This window comes from Sphaerodactylus townsendi, linkage group LG03, assembly GCF_021028975.2.
Source record: "Sphaerodactylus townsendi isolate TG3544 linkage group LG03, MPM_Stown_v2.3, whole genome shotgun sequence".
Classification (NCBI taxonomy): domain Eukaryota; kingdom Metazoa; phylum Chordata; class Lepidosauria; order Squamata; family Sphaerodactylidae; genus Sphaerodactylus; species Sphaerodactylus townsendi.
The window spans coordinates 17,785,963-17,799,518 of NC_059427.1; the positions used below are offsets into that span (position 1 = coordinate 17,785,963).

Here is a 13,556-nt window from a genome sequence, read left to right on the forward strand (position 1 = left end):
AGCACTTCCAGCTAGCGCCTGAAGTGACATCATCTAGTGGCGGTGACAATCGCTGAGCCCAATGCTATGTTCCTACCTCCCCTCATTTTTGGCTGGTTGCCTGGCAACCCTGCAGCCAGGTTGCTTGCTGTAAGGCACTCTGAGTGGGGCTGCATTTGAAGATGGTCCAGAAACTTCAGCTGCTTGCAAATGTGGCAGCCAGGTTATTGTCAGGATCAGGACATAGGGGTTGTTATCACCCCCATGCTGAAAGACTGCACCAGCTGTCCATTTATTTCCAAGCACAATCCAACATTCCAGTTCTTACCTTTAAAATCCTAAATGGTTTGAGGCCAACGTATTTGTAGGACTGCCTATTCCCATATTATCCACCCCACCACCCCTCTCTGTTTCTCCTTCAGATGTACAGAGACAGGGATTTTTCAGTAGTGGCAGCCATCTTGCCTGTGGAATGTCCATCCCCCCTGAGGGTCATGTGACACCTACCTCTCTTAGGCCCCAGGCCAAACCCCTGTTATTTGCTCCTGCTTTTAAGAAGAAGAAGAGTTTGGATTTATATCCCCCCTTTCTCTCCTGCAGGTGACTCAAAGGTGCTGACAATCTCCTTGCCCTTCCCCCCTCACAACAAACACCCTGTGAGGTAGGTGGGGCTGAGAGAGCTCTGAGAAGCTGTGATTAGCCCAAGGTCACCCAGCTGGTGTGTGTGGGAGTGTACAGGCTAATCTGAATTCCTCAGATAAGCCTCAACAACTCAAGCGGCAGAGCTGGGAATCAAACCCGGTTCCTCCAGATCAGAGTGCACCTGATCTTAGCCACTGCTCTTAGCCACTACGCCACTGCTGCTCCTGCTCAGCCAGAGTGCACCTGCACTACGCCACTGCTTAACACCACCCCTATAGTGTGCTTTTAGTCTTAAAGCCGGTATTCATTTTAATCTGCTCAGAGATCTACCTTGTCATTGCTCCGGCTGGGTTTTTTAATCCTGGCTTTTAATTAAGGATTTTTAACGTTTGTTTGTTTTATTTTGTTATGTTTAATCTGTAAACCCACCTTGAGCAGTTCCCCTGGAGAGGTGGTGTAAAAATTTCTAAATACATGCAAAGAAATAGGCTTGAAGGTGTCGCTGGGCTCCTGTTGAGATTTGCTGCAACAAACAAGCATAGATACCTCCCTGTGAAGTAGGCTAGGCTGAGAATGTGATGAAAGGTCACCCGGTAAGCTTTATATTTATTCCCAGGCTGATGGGAATCGTAGTTCATGAACGTCTGTGGCACCAGAGCAGAGGCGTAGCTGGGCCAGTGCGCACTCTGGCTCCCCCCCCCGGTGCGGCGCCCCCCCAGCTCACCCCTCCCCCCACGGTGCCCCCCCCCACTTACTTTGGAAACCAAGCAGGATGGAGAACAGGGCTTTTCCCCTCCAAGCTTCAAAGGCCCTGGTGGGAACTAAATTTCCCAGGAGACCCTGGGAAGTGTAGTTCCCACCAGGGCCTTTGAAGCCTGTTCTCCAACCTGCTCGGTTTGTAACGTAAGTGTGGGGGGCCACCACGGGGGGGGGGGGCGCCGCAGGAGGGCCGCAGGTGGAGGGGTCTGGGGGAATTTTCTGCCCCCACGTGACCCAAAATCGTGCACCCGGTGTGTGGCGCACCTCCCCGCTCCCTGGTGGCTTCGCCACTGCACCAGAGTTGGACACCCCTGCTCTATCCACTACCCTGCACTGGCCAGCCTGATCTTTTGAAAGTACAATCACAAATCTGGGATTGTCCCTATAATCATCCAACAACACTACCATCTTATCTGGATATGGCTTCTGCTCATTGACCTTCATCCTGCCCATTCCTACCTCCGGACATCCATTCCAGACACCCTTTGCCTCATTTGGCTGTGCTGAAAAGTAGAAGTAGAAATGTGCATTACCCTAAGTATCCAAGTGGTCTCTACCAGCAGTTTCATATAGACATTAAAAAGTATGAGCAACAAAACGGAAGTTTGTAGGATCCCATACCATAAATTTACTCTTCCTAGGAGTACAAGGCAGCACACATGACGAAGAACTGTTTATTTTCTCCTTATAACCCTCCTCTCTCTCTCACACACACACACACACGTGAGGGCAGTAATATTGAGAAGGTATGAGCAGCATTCACCAAATACAGACTGAAAAATCACACAGTGGCTTGTGTATATTACAAATATTTTTTCAGTGTATAAACATACATAAAATGCAATTGCTATTACTAAATCTTTACTCTCATTACAAATATCTCCAATGGGAGAACTTCAGTAACACCGATGCAGTCAAACAACCTCCTTCAATGTTATCAACACAGTTCACCTCAATAAAGGCTTATAACCTCACCTGTTGTCTCTTGTCATAGATGACTGCATGGTTGTTTGACTGCGTCGATGTTACTGAAGTTCTCCCATTGGAGATATTTGTAATGAGAGTAAAGATTTAGCAACAACAATTGCATTTTATGTATGTTTATACACTGAAAAAATATTTGTAATATACACAAGCCACTGTGCAGCACACGTGTGTCACATGATTTTTCGGTCTGTATTTGGTGAATGCTGTTGGGGGCACACTTATTCTATTCAAGGTATGAGCAGCCCCAGGACCCCTCAGAGAGAGTCATGTGACACATGATGAAGGGAATCTGTGATTAGATTCTCCTATAACCACAAAACTAAATGGAAGGGTGTCATGGATTGGGTCTGGGTGCTAGGGAAACGAAGGGTGGGTGCTCTTTGCTGACATCTTTTCAACCAAGAATCCCCTCCCTGAAAAAAGACAGGTGCTTACATCATACTTTTTCCCCCTGATCAAGGTTTAGGCCCCTTCTGCACATACAGAATAATGCACTTTCAATCCACTTTCAATGCACTTTGAAGCTGGATTTTACTGAGCAAATAGCAAAATTTACTTTCAAACAATTGTGAAAGTGGATTTAATGTGCATTATACTGCATGCGCAGAAGGGGCCTTAGAGCAGTCTGCAGTGGCGTAGCGCCAACGGGACTGGGAGGGCGCGACACCCCAGGCGTGTGCCAGTGCAGGGGCATGGCCGGCGCATGGAGGGGGCGGGGTGTGTGTGTCAGGGGCGCAGGGTGCGTGCGTGCCCCAGGTACAGTTCCCCTTTGCTCCGCCCCTGGCAGTCTGAGAGAGGGGGGCATTTTCAATCTAATTCCCACCATCGCTAATGCCATGGTTCAAATATAGGTTTGCAGAGGAGCCACAGCTGCTTTGTACAGCTAAATGACCCAAAATGGGGGTGGAGGGGGCCCGCTTTGATCACCTGTATCTTATATACTTTAGCACCAAGATTCATTGCAAAAGTAGGACCAGACTTTCCAGATCCAGAACACTAGATGTTCGAGGTAGAAAAAGCCGGTGGCAGGATCCACAGCTGCCGAACTGGAAAGTTCTCTTGTGTCCCAAAACCTATAAATGTTCCTTTATCTTGAATTTTAAAAAATTCTCAGCGGCATCACGGTTTTCTACAGGTCAAGCAGCGATCTCTTTTTCATCCTCAAAGCAACAGAAGTTAAAAAGATATCCCCATTCTAGACGCTGTGCTTGTGACCACACTGAGCAGCAATCCCAGTCCAGGGTTGCATCCCGACATGGTTGGATGTTGTGCTGTCTTTGCACTACAACAGTCACAAATGGACTCTCCTGTGTAGGCCAGCCAATCCGTTCGGGAATGATTGCTATCGCACTCAAACAGGGAGCGGGAGAAGGAAGATTCTGTGACAGGGCTGACTGATATGAAGCACTAGTCTTCCCCCCACGGCTTTTTCCAAGTCCTGAGAAAGGAATTGATACAAACTGGTGCAAACTTATATCTAGATAAGTAGTAGAAGAAGAGTTTGGATTTATATCCCCCCTTTCTCTCCTGCAGGAGACTCAAAGGGGCTGACAATCTCCTTGCCCTTCCCCCCTCACAACAAACACCCTGTGAGGTGGGTGGGGCTGAGAGAGCTCCGAGAAGCTGTGACTAGCCCAAAGTCACCCAGCTGGCGTGTGTGGGAGTGTACAGGCTAATCTGAATCCCCCAGATAAGCCTCCACGGCTCAGGCGGCAGAGCGGAGAATCAAACCTGGTTCCTCCAGATTAGATACACGCGCTCTTAACCTCCTACGCCACTGCTGCTGAATAGGAGTATAGTAGCCTGAATAGGCCAGTTTAGCCTGGGCTATTCAGAGCTTGGAAGCTAAGCGGAGTTGGCTCTGATTTGTCATTGGATGGGAGACCATCAAGATAAATGGGGGCAGCTAAACAGATGAAGGCACTGGCAAACCACTTTTGTTGAGCCAGTATCAGGACCACTGCCTGTCAAGTCTTGCGTTGGCTTTTCCCCATGAAATTTTGAGCAAAGAGCAGTGTCATCTGGGACTGGGGAGTGTTGGATGGAGCGTGGGTAAGACAGGATTTCATGCATGGACTGCATCATTATGCAGAGTCCCATTGGATCAAAATGCTCCCATCTCATGTTGAGCAAACCACCTCTGAACAGCTCTTGCCTTGAAAACCCTATGGAGACGCCATAAGCCAGCTACGACTTCACAGCAATAAATAATTTTGTACTTTTGCCGCCCTTCAAAGAAAGAAAAAAAGGAAGGGAAGGAGGGAGGAGCTTTAGGCTATTCCACCTCTTGAGTCTAAGCAGTTAAGGCAGCATAGAAATGATTTTAATAAATAAACGCAAACAAACCTTGACTTGGATTAAGCAGCAGATTCTTGCATAATGTTCATTAACAGCATAAAGTTCATTAAGGAGGCAAAGTAAATTATATGCTGCATTTTTGCAAGGAATGTCCCTGGCTAAACTGTTTTCGGAAGCTTCATGCTCTCCAGTTGCAAAGGGCTCCGTTTGGGTCAGGACCACGATATGTACACAGAGGGGATTTGACCTCCCCCACCCCCATGCTGTCTTCCTGATCTGAAATAGCCGTTGTGGATGTGGAATGTGTTGCTTGGCCTTGCATGTGCGGCACCTTAGAGGAGCGAAAAGCACCCATCTGAGGCCATTTCAAGTTGTGACAATGGCACAGCCTGAGGTCTAAGGTCTTCTCCCTGTGTGCTGTGGTCCTGAGATGAATGAGGCTTGCATTTGCCTAGGAAAAAATGGAACTTCAGAACACACCTGCTCATCTCACCTGGGGGCATCCCCAGAGCGTAGTTAAATCCTTAATTTGCGGTTTGATCTGAAATGATCTAACTACAACCTTTCATTATTTCCATTAAGCGTATGATATGTTTGATCTCAAGACTTGAACGTACCAGAGTTGGTATTGGTAAGGACAGGCTGGGTGGAGAAGTGAACTTCTTACCTTCAGTGATGTTCAGGTGGAATGCCCCATCCCCGGTTTGTAACATTTTCAGCAAACTCAGTTCTAGGAGGAGCAGCATCTGAGGATGGGGAAAAGAGAGGTTGCTACTGGGTGGAACAATTGCATTTCAATATCTGTTCTAGAAAGGGAATAAACTCTACAAAAAATAAAAGTTGCCAACAGGCTTGGAAAAAATGTCCTGTCTCTTTTTCAGAGTCGGTCTAATGGATGGAAATGGGCAACTGAGGCCCCTTCCGCACACGCAAAATAATGTGTTTTCAAACCACTTTCACAAACTGTTTGCAAGTGGATTTTGCCAATCCACACAGCTTCAAAGAGCACTGAAAGCAGTTTGAAAGTGCATTATTCTGCATGTGCGGAATGAGCCTCATGAAACTTTTCATGGTATGGAAGTAAGGAGAGTTTGGATTTATATCCCACATTTCTCAACTGTAAGGAGTCTCAAAGCATGTTACAAACTCTTTCCCTTCCCTTTCCCACAACAGACACCTTGTGAGGTAGGTGGGGCTGAGAGAGTTCTTGAGAGAACTGTGACTAGCCCAAGGTCACCCAGCAGGAATGTAGGAGTGATGCTCACGTGGAGGAGTGGAGAATCAAACCCAATCCTCCAGATCGGAGTCGGCCACTCATGTGGAGGAACGGGGAATCGAACCTGGCTCTCCAGATTATAGTCTACCGCTCATAATCACTACGCCCTGCTGGTAAATAACACCAACTGGGACATAACATCCCATTAAAGCTGCTTTCAAAGCGAGATGACTCCCCCCCCCCCACGCAGTTGGCAACCCAGCTAAAAAAAGAATCATCACTCCCTGCACCAAGATCCCCTGCATTCTGCACACATTGCGAATATGATGGGTATGAACTGTGCCAATTAGGCACTGTACATTTCCCCCCAGTTCTTCACAAGATAGTGAGGTTCTGGCAACCCATGGAGGCCTACAGCACCTCAGTGGCAGAGAACACACTTTGCTTGGCACCAGAACGGTAAGAGTTGGCCTTGCAGCACAAAAGGTCTTGGGAAGCAGGGCAGAGAAGGGAGAACTGCTGCCCGTTTGCCAGCTGGGACCGAGGTCTGAATTCAGTAGGCCTGCCTCTGAATCTTTCCATGCATCACTAGTATTTAAATATTACTGAAGAACAGAAAGATCTCCCTCTCGCGCAGAGTCCCTGCTACATCAAAACAACATTCAATATTAAGTCGCTTAATATTGCAACATTTAAATGCTAAAATATTGAAATCGGGTCCGTCCGCCCCCCCTTTTACGAATGTAATTGTTGATTCTGCCAAACTGGCACATTCCCGTACTTTGTCTGCTCGTTCCATTCTAGCCTGAATGTTTAATTGTCTCCAACATCTGGCATATACAAGCCAAGCAGCTGTTACCATAAACAAGACCGGTTCTTTATCTTGAGAATCAACACTTCCTTTAGCACTGTATGCTAATCGAGGATCAAATTGTAAGATGGCAGGGTGTGGGGAGGACAGGGTCTTCAGTGGGACATATATATAGATATATATTGCCATAAAGACCATCATTCAAAGCAGCCATTTTTCTCCAGGAGAACTGACCTCTGTAGTGTGGAAATCAGTTGTGAGTCTGGGCAACATCCAAGGCCCCACTTGGAGGTTAGCAACCTTAGACCAATGGTCCATCTAGCCCTTCATTCATTCATTCATTCATTCATTCATTCATTCATTCATTCATTCATTCATTCATTCATTCATTCATTCATTCATTCATTCATTCATTCATTCATTCATTCATTACATTTATAGGCCGCCTCATTCCCAAAGGGCTCGAGGCGGCTCCCAACACGGCTGTTCCCGACAGCAAATAATACAACATAAAAGTTAAACCATTGAAACTCAGCAGCAATCAATAAATACATTAAAAACAACCATGATTGTGTGTAAAGTCACGGCTATATACACAGTTTTTCCCTGAAAATCTACCAAGGCCAAGGAAAAAGAAAAGGAAGAAGAAGGGAAGGGGAGGAGATAGGCAGGGCCCATGGTGGATTTTGGGCCCAACCAGGTGGTCCAGGCTGGCAGTTTTGATTTTTTAATGGGAAGACTGGCACTGGAACTGCTTGACCGGCCCCTCCAAAAGCCGGTGGAATAGCTCTGTCTTACTGGCCCTGCGGAACTCACCAAGGTCCCGCAGGGCCTGGACAGCTGGAGGTAGAGCATTCCACCAGGCAGGGGCCAGAGCCGTAAAGGCCCTGGCCCGGGTTGAGGCCAGCCATGCTGGCCTTATGCTGTGCACGGTCACAAACCGGCTGCCCCAAAGGGCCAACAAAACAGGATGTGGAGGGCCAGGCCTTCCCCAGGCATTTCCTCCTAGCAATCCTCTCTGCCTCCACGGCTGACTTTTGAGTTAAAATGGAACAGCCACTTCTAACATCACAGGCAGTGATGTTATGCAACCGTCTGTCGAGAGCACCAAAAGAAGCATACATGGGAATGCCAGCTTGTAGGTGGGAGCTGGGGATCCCCCAAGGATTAAATCTCATCCTCAGACAACAGAGATCAGTTCCCCTGGAAAAGATGGATGTTTTGGAGGGTGGACTGTGGAGCGTGTACCCCATGGAGGTCCTTGTCCTCCGCAGGCTCCGCCCCCAATTTCCCACCTGGATCTAGCAGAACAGAGATAGCTAGGAGTAGACAGGACAAAATACATGTGTTATGTGAGCCAGGAACAAATACAGACATTTAACGTAGCCGGAAACAGAACCATGTAATCCTGGTTTAGTCCCGAACTGCTTTGCTGTTTCTAAACACCTCACATTCAATGACACAATTGAGGACAGAGAAGAAACAAGAATGATGTATTGAACAGTCTGAAAATGTAAGGGAGAGCGTTGAACTAGCGAGAAGGGAGCACTGCCGCCCTCTACTGGCTGCTCTTCTAAAACAGCAGGATTTTCTTCATTACTTTGATTCTGCCACACTCTAGTGGTTATCGGGATTGCTACACACGACAGGGACATTCAGTTTTTAATATTTTCATGTATTTGTTTAAAATATTTATATCCTGCCTTGTTTCTTTGGACTCAAGAAATTTTTCATCACCAAGGCTGGGGCCAGCCAATGTAAAATCTAACGTCTCTAAAGGCGGAATGGGATGTGTTCACACATGCCAATTCTTTCCCATACACAGACGTGCAGATTATCGGATGGGTGGCCGTGCTGACCGCCAGTCAGACTCTGCAACCTAGGGGTAGTGTTATTATAGTGATAGCGGAGTCAGAAATGATTTATTCTATTTCTGATCTTGCTTTTAAATAAAGATGGAACTATGTTTTATTTCTGTATAAGTTAGGTAGGAACAAATTGTAATAGGTAGAAAGTCGGAATTGTAGCTATATTTTGTATTTGTGTCTGCATGGAACCTCCTTTGCTCAAGGCAGGAATCCACCCCTGCTCCACCTGGGCACGACCCTTTCGTTTGCTAAAACTATGAATGGACGTTTGACACAAGGGACCCTGGAAGAAGTGCCTCCGTCCGCCTTAATCCCACCAGCAGGCAGATAAGGGTGCCATCGTCGTTAGGTTTCGTTTCCTGACCCCAAACACCCAAAGGACTCTTTTGTGTTTTTCCCGCCTGTGCCTATGTCATTGCCTCGCCCTGCTTCGGCCATGAAATTCAAGAAGGGACTGGCCACTGGACTCTAATTGGTTCCTGTGTGTGTGTAGATGAATGATTGGTTCCTGTGTATTTTGTGAATGAATGAGTGTAGGTTGTCCTGTACCCTCCCGGATTCCCGGGCGGGAGATCGTGTATAAAAGTTGTTGTAAAGCTGCTAGGCAGCGCAGTTGCCGTGGTGTGGAGGTGCTGACACGTAGGTCAGCATCTCAATAAACTCATTTCTATTTTACTATACTCGCTGTGTTGGGTCCTGTTTCTGTTCCTCTGCGCTGCCGAGAGCTGGTTGATCTGGGAGAGTAAAAGTTACCCAGGCAGCGCGGTAACAATAGCATCCATCATCTGTTAAGGCTCCATTTCCATCTCAACTTTATTTTCCTTCAGTTTTATTTCCATCTGCCTAGTAGGGCCAAAAGGAGAATGGACATGCATGTTCCAATATGACTGCAGTAGAAGAAGGGGAGTTGGCTTTTATACCTCACTTTTCTTTGTTGTGAAGAGTCTCAAAGCAGCTTACAATCACCTTCCCCACCCCACAACAGACACCTTGTGAGGTAGGCGGGGCTGAGAGCATGATGAAAAAGCTGTGATTGGGTCGAGGTCACCTAGCAAGCTTCATGAGTGGGAATACAAATCCAGTTTCCCAAGATTAGAGTCTGCTGCTCTGAAGCACATTGCTTCTCTGGCTCAAATGCACCTCTCATTAAAAGTGCATGCAATGCAGAGAGAAAGCATCCGCACACGTGTTCTGAGGGGCTCTTGGATGCAGGTCGGTATTTACTCCCACGGTTTTTACTAAAGTCTTTTCACTTGGATCCGGGTGGATACCCCTATTATTGTGAAGTATTTAATGGCAATAAGACTCTGGAGAGCTTTGAAAACTATTCAGAAACAACATGTTAAATGCAACAGCAATCTATATATATATAAAGCTAACAGTGTTTTTGTTGATGATAGTATAACTCAGTAACTGCTGGGCCAATTCCTCTGAAAATTCCCAGCCACTATAGTCAGCCAGGTGAGAGTGTTTTTAGATGTTCACATGCCTGAAATTTCACACCCGGCCCAGGTAAAATGCCTTTTTCCTGGTGCTCCATGGTGAAGGACATGCAACCAGCTGCCTGTGTGTAACTGTATCACCCCTTAGAATGTTAGATTGCTGCTTAGAGATGTTAGAGCTCAGATGGCCGAAAAGATATGAGCAGTGGAAACGGTTACATAGGCAGTAACGTGCTCGAGGTGGGAAGTTAGAAACACATACACACATACACACCGGAGAGGGAAGGGAGGGAGAGGGAGGGTGGCATACCGCGAGGGAACAGAGGGAGAGAGAGGAAAGGGACAGAGGAGGCATGGAAGGAAAGTAGAAGTAAGGAATAGGAACAGAGTGAGGGAATTTGGCAAACAGGGAGGCAGGGGGCTCAGCATCTTGATATGACCCACCCACCCTAGCAGAGGAAAAGGGAAGGGAAGGAGGGGGAGGGGTGGCATGCAAGGGGAAAGAAGTGAGGGAGGGAAGAGAGTGAAGGGTGACATGCAAGGGACGGGAGGGATTCCCTGAATACTGCGGTTACAGTTAAGAAAACCAGGCACGCATTACTCAGGAGTAAGCTCGGTAGAGCAACCGTGACATACTTTGAATGGCTGCATCGTGCCCCTCAGAGGGTTTCCTCAGAAGTGACACCCATTGCCACCAACCAAACTTACTCCCAGGTAAAGGATCATAACCAGCCAGCCTAGATTTATGGGAGCTGTGCCTTTCCATCCCCCCACCCCCCAAGGAATGTGGGCACACACATCAATGACATCGCACAGTATCAGGCTGCATGTTTGCATGAGCACGTACTGCTGGCCTCTGCAATTGATTTGCTGCCACTGTTCCCTTCCCATTTCACCACAATAAGCCACAGCAACGCATGGCCGGGCCCCGCTAGTTAGTACTATGCAAACACTGCTCTGTTCAGATGACAAATTACAGATGGTTTCCAGATGTTAAACCCGGAGAGGATCCATAAGATAACTCCCATGGAGAACAAAAGACTCCCAAAGGGTTATTTCTGCAAAGGAGTTTTGCTACACCTGGGCGGCAAAAAGATCCTGCAGTATCTTGGAGAATCCAGATGGTGATATACCTAATATGGGCACAACTCCTCTGGTTCCCCCCTTTGAGTCAGCCACTCTAACAACAGTCCTGCTATCTGACAGCTTTATAGACGAGGGTTGTTTACCTGACTTGAATATGTTTGTGTGTTTTTTTCTCTCTGCTTCCTACAGCATCATGGTTTTCCAATGACCCCCCCTGGTTTTCCCTGTATCGCCTGCAATCTTTCTCAGACCTGTTTTGCTGCAATGTGTCAGGAAAGATCACAGCAATGCTGGGATGGCACCCATGTGGACAGGAAAGCCCAAATCTTCCCACTCCCAGCCACAATGGGACCTCTTTCCCTGCCCAGTCTCCATAGCAACCATTTTCTTTGTATCAGGAGAGATTTTTGTTTAATTGGCAGTTGAATGGTGTTTAACAAGCTGTCTGTCAGGTTCTTTGCATTTCCAGTTTTCTTGTTTCTTTTTCAAAGCCTGTAATTCATTTCCCTGTGGAAATATCAAGAGAAAGGCAACTCTCTGCCATACAAGGGAATAGAAACCAATCTATTTCAGCGCACCTGACAGACATTGTGTTTGAAGCAGTATTCAAAATCCCGGAAGGTATTTGGGCTCAAATGATCTACGCCAAATAGAATTGCACAGTTGTATTTTCTATACCAGGGGTCTGCAACCCGCGGCTCCGTGTGGCTTGGGTCCTCTCAGCCTCCTTCAAGAGTTGCCCTAAGGATTAATGGGAAAGAGTCCCTGTTCCTAGAGAGGCACAGCCCAAGACGGCTATCCCAAGCCACTTCCTGCTTTCCTGTCCCAGCTGCCTGGTTGGCTGATAATGGTGATGTACCACTTTATGGATTTCATAACACACTATAATTGTTTATATAAAGTGTAAAGGTAAAAAAACAATGTATATAGTGTTATCTTCATTTTAAATGTCAAAAAGCATTTGCGGCTCCAAGTGTTTTCTTTTTCGTGGAAAATGGGTCCAAATGGCTCTTTGGGTGCTAAAGGTTGCAGACCCCTGTTCTATACACTTGAGGACCACCTCTCTCCTGAGGATTTGGGCTCATGTTAAAAATGATCTATGCCAAATAGAATTGCACAGTTGTATCTTCTGTACCAGGGGTCTGCAACATCAAAATAAGAACCTCCTAAAGTATGTGATTGTGGGGGAGGGTTATAAAGGAAATCCCAATAATTTTTGTGTGCCAGGGCTCTTTTTCTCAATGAAGCAAACCAGTGCATTGATCTGCTAATCAGATACACGTAGTGGTTAAGAGTGGCGGACTCTGATCTGCAGAACTGAGTTTGATTCCCCACTCCTCCGCATAAGCAGTGGACTCTTTATCTGGTGAACTGGATTTGTTTCCCCATGAAGCCTGCTGGGTGACCTTGGGCTAGCCACAGTTCTTTCAGAACTCTCTCAGCCCCACCTACCTCACAAGGTGTCTGTTGTAGGGAGAAGAAGGGAAGGAGGTTGTACCTCCCCCCCCCCCCAATTCTCCTCCTGTAAGGAGACTCAAAGGGGATTAGAAGTTCCTTCCCTTCCTCTCTCCACAACAGACAACTTGCAAGGTAGGTGGGGCTGAGGGAGTTCTGAATGAAGTGTGACTAGACAAGGTCACTCAGCACAAATGTGTGGGAGTAAGGAAACAAATCTGGTTCACCAGACAAGACTCCACCGCTCAGGTGGAGGGAATAAAACCTAGTTCTCCAGATTAGAGTCCACCTGCTTGTAACCACTACACCACGCTAGCTCCTGGCTATAAACCAAATCAAGCCTGAATTCTCTCTAGAAGATAAAATGACTAAACAGAGGTTATTATACTTTGGTGACATTATGAGAAGTCACCGGAAAAGACAATTGAGCTAAAAAATATTGAAGGCAGCAGGAAAAGAGGAAGACACAACATGAGATTGATTAACTCCATAAAAGAAGCCACAGCCCTCAGTTTGCAAGACCTGAGCCAGGCTGTTAATGAGAGGGCATTTTGGACAGCATGTCATTGATTTATAGAGTCACCATGAATTGGAAGCAACTGGATGGCACACACACAAGAAAGTCAGAATTCTGAATGCCCAAAGGCACACATGGATCATTGTTGTGGTCCTAACATAGAGAAGGAGGCCCTGAGGTTACAAACCTCCAGAGGGAACCTGAGGTTCTCCTGGAATTACACCTTATTTCTAGACTGCAGAGATCAGTTCCTCGGGAGGAAAAAGGCAACTTCAGAGGACAGACTTTGTGGTATACCATAGAGTCTGTGAGAAATGGAAGTTGTAGAGTGATGTCACATCCCCAATGAGTTTTCTCCAAACAAGGGATTCCCAAGGCACTGCCCCAAACCTCCTAGAATTTCCTAAACCAAAGTTGGCAATTCTGCACCTGCCATTTGGCAAATACTACTGCAGAGAAGCCAAGTTCCCTCTCTGGTCCTCCAAATGCTGCTTTC

General features: G+C 46.9%; 1 protein-coding gene across 1 annotated transcript in view; it reads right to left on the reverse strand.

Annotated features, from left to right (window-relative positions):
- The window catches only part of GABBR1 (gamma-aminobutyric acid type B receptor subunit 1), a 208,170-nt gene that overhangs the window by 99,558 nt on the left and 95,056 nt on the right, over positions 1 to 13,556 (reverse strand). Inside the window, 1 exon segment of the mRNA XM_048487278.1 lies at positions 5,333 to 5,411. Coding sequence (XP_048343235.1) covers positions 5,333 to 5,411 — 79 coding nt within the window.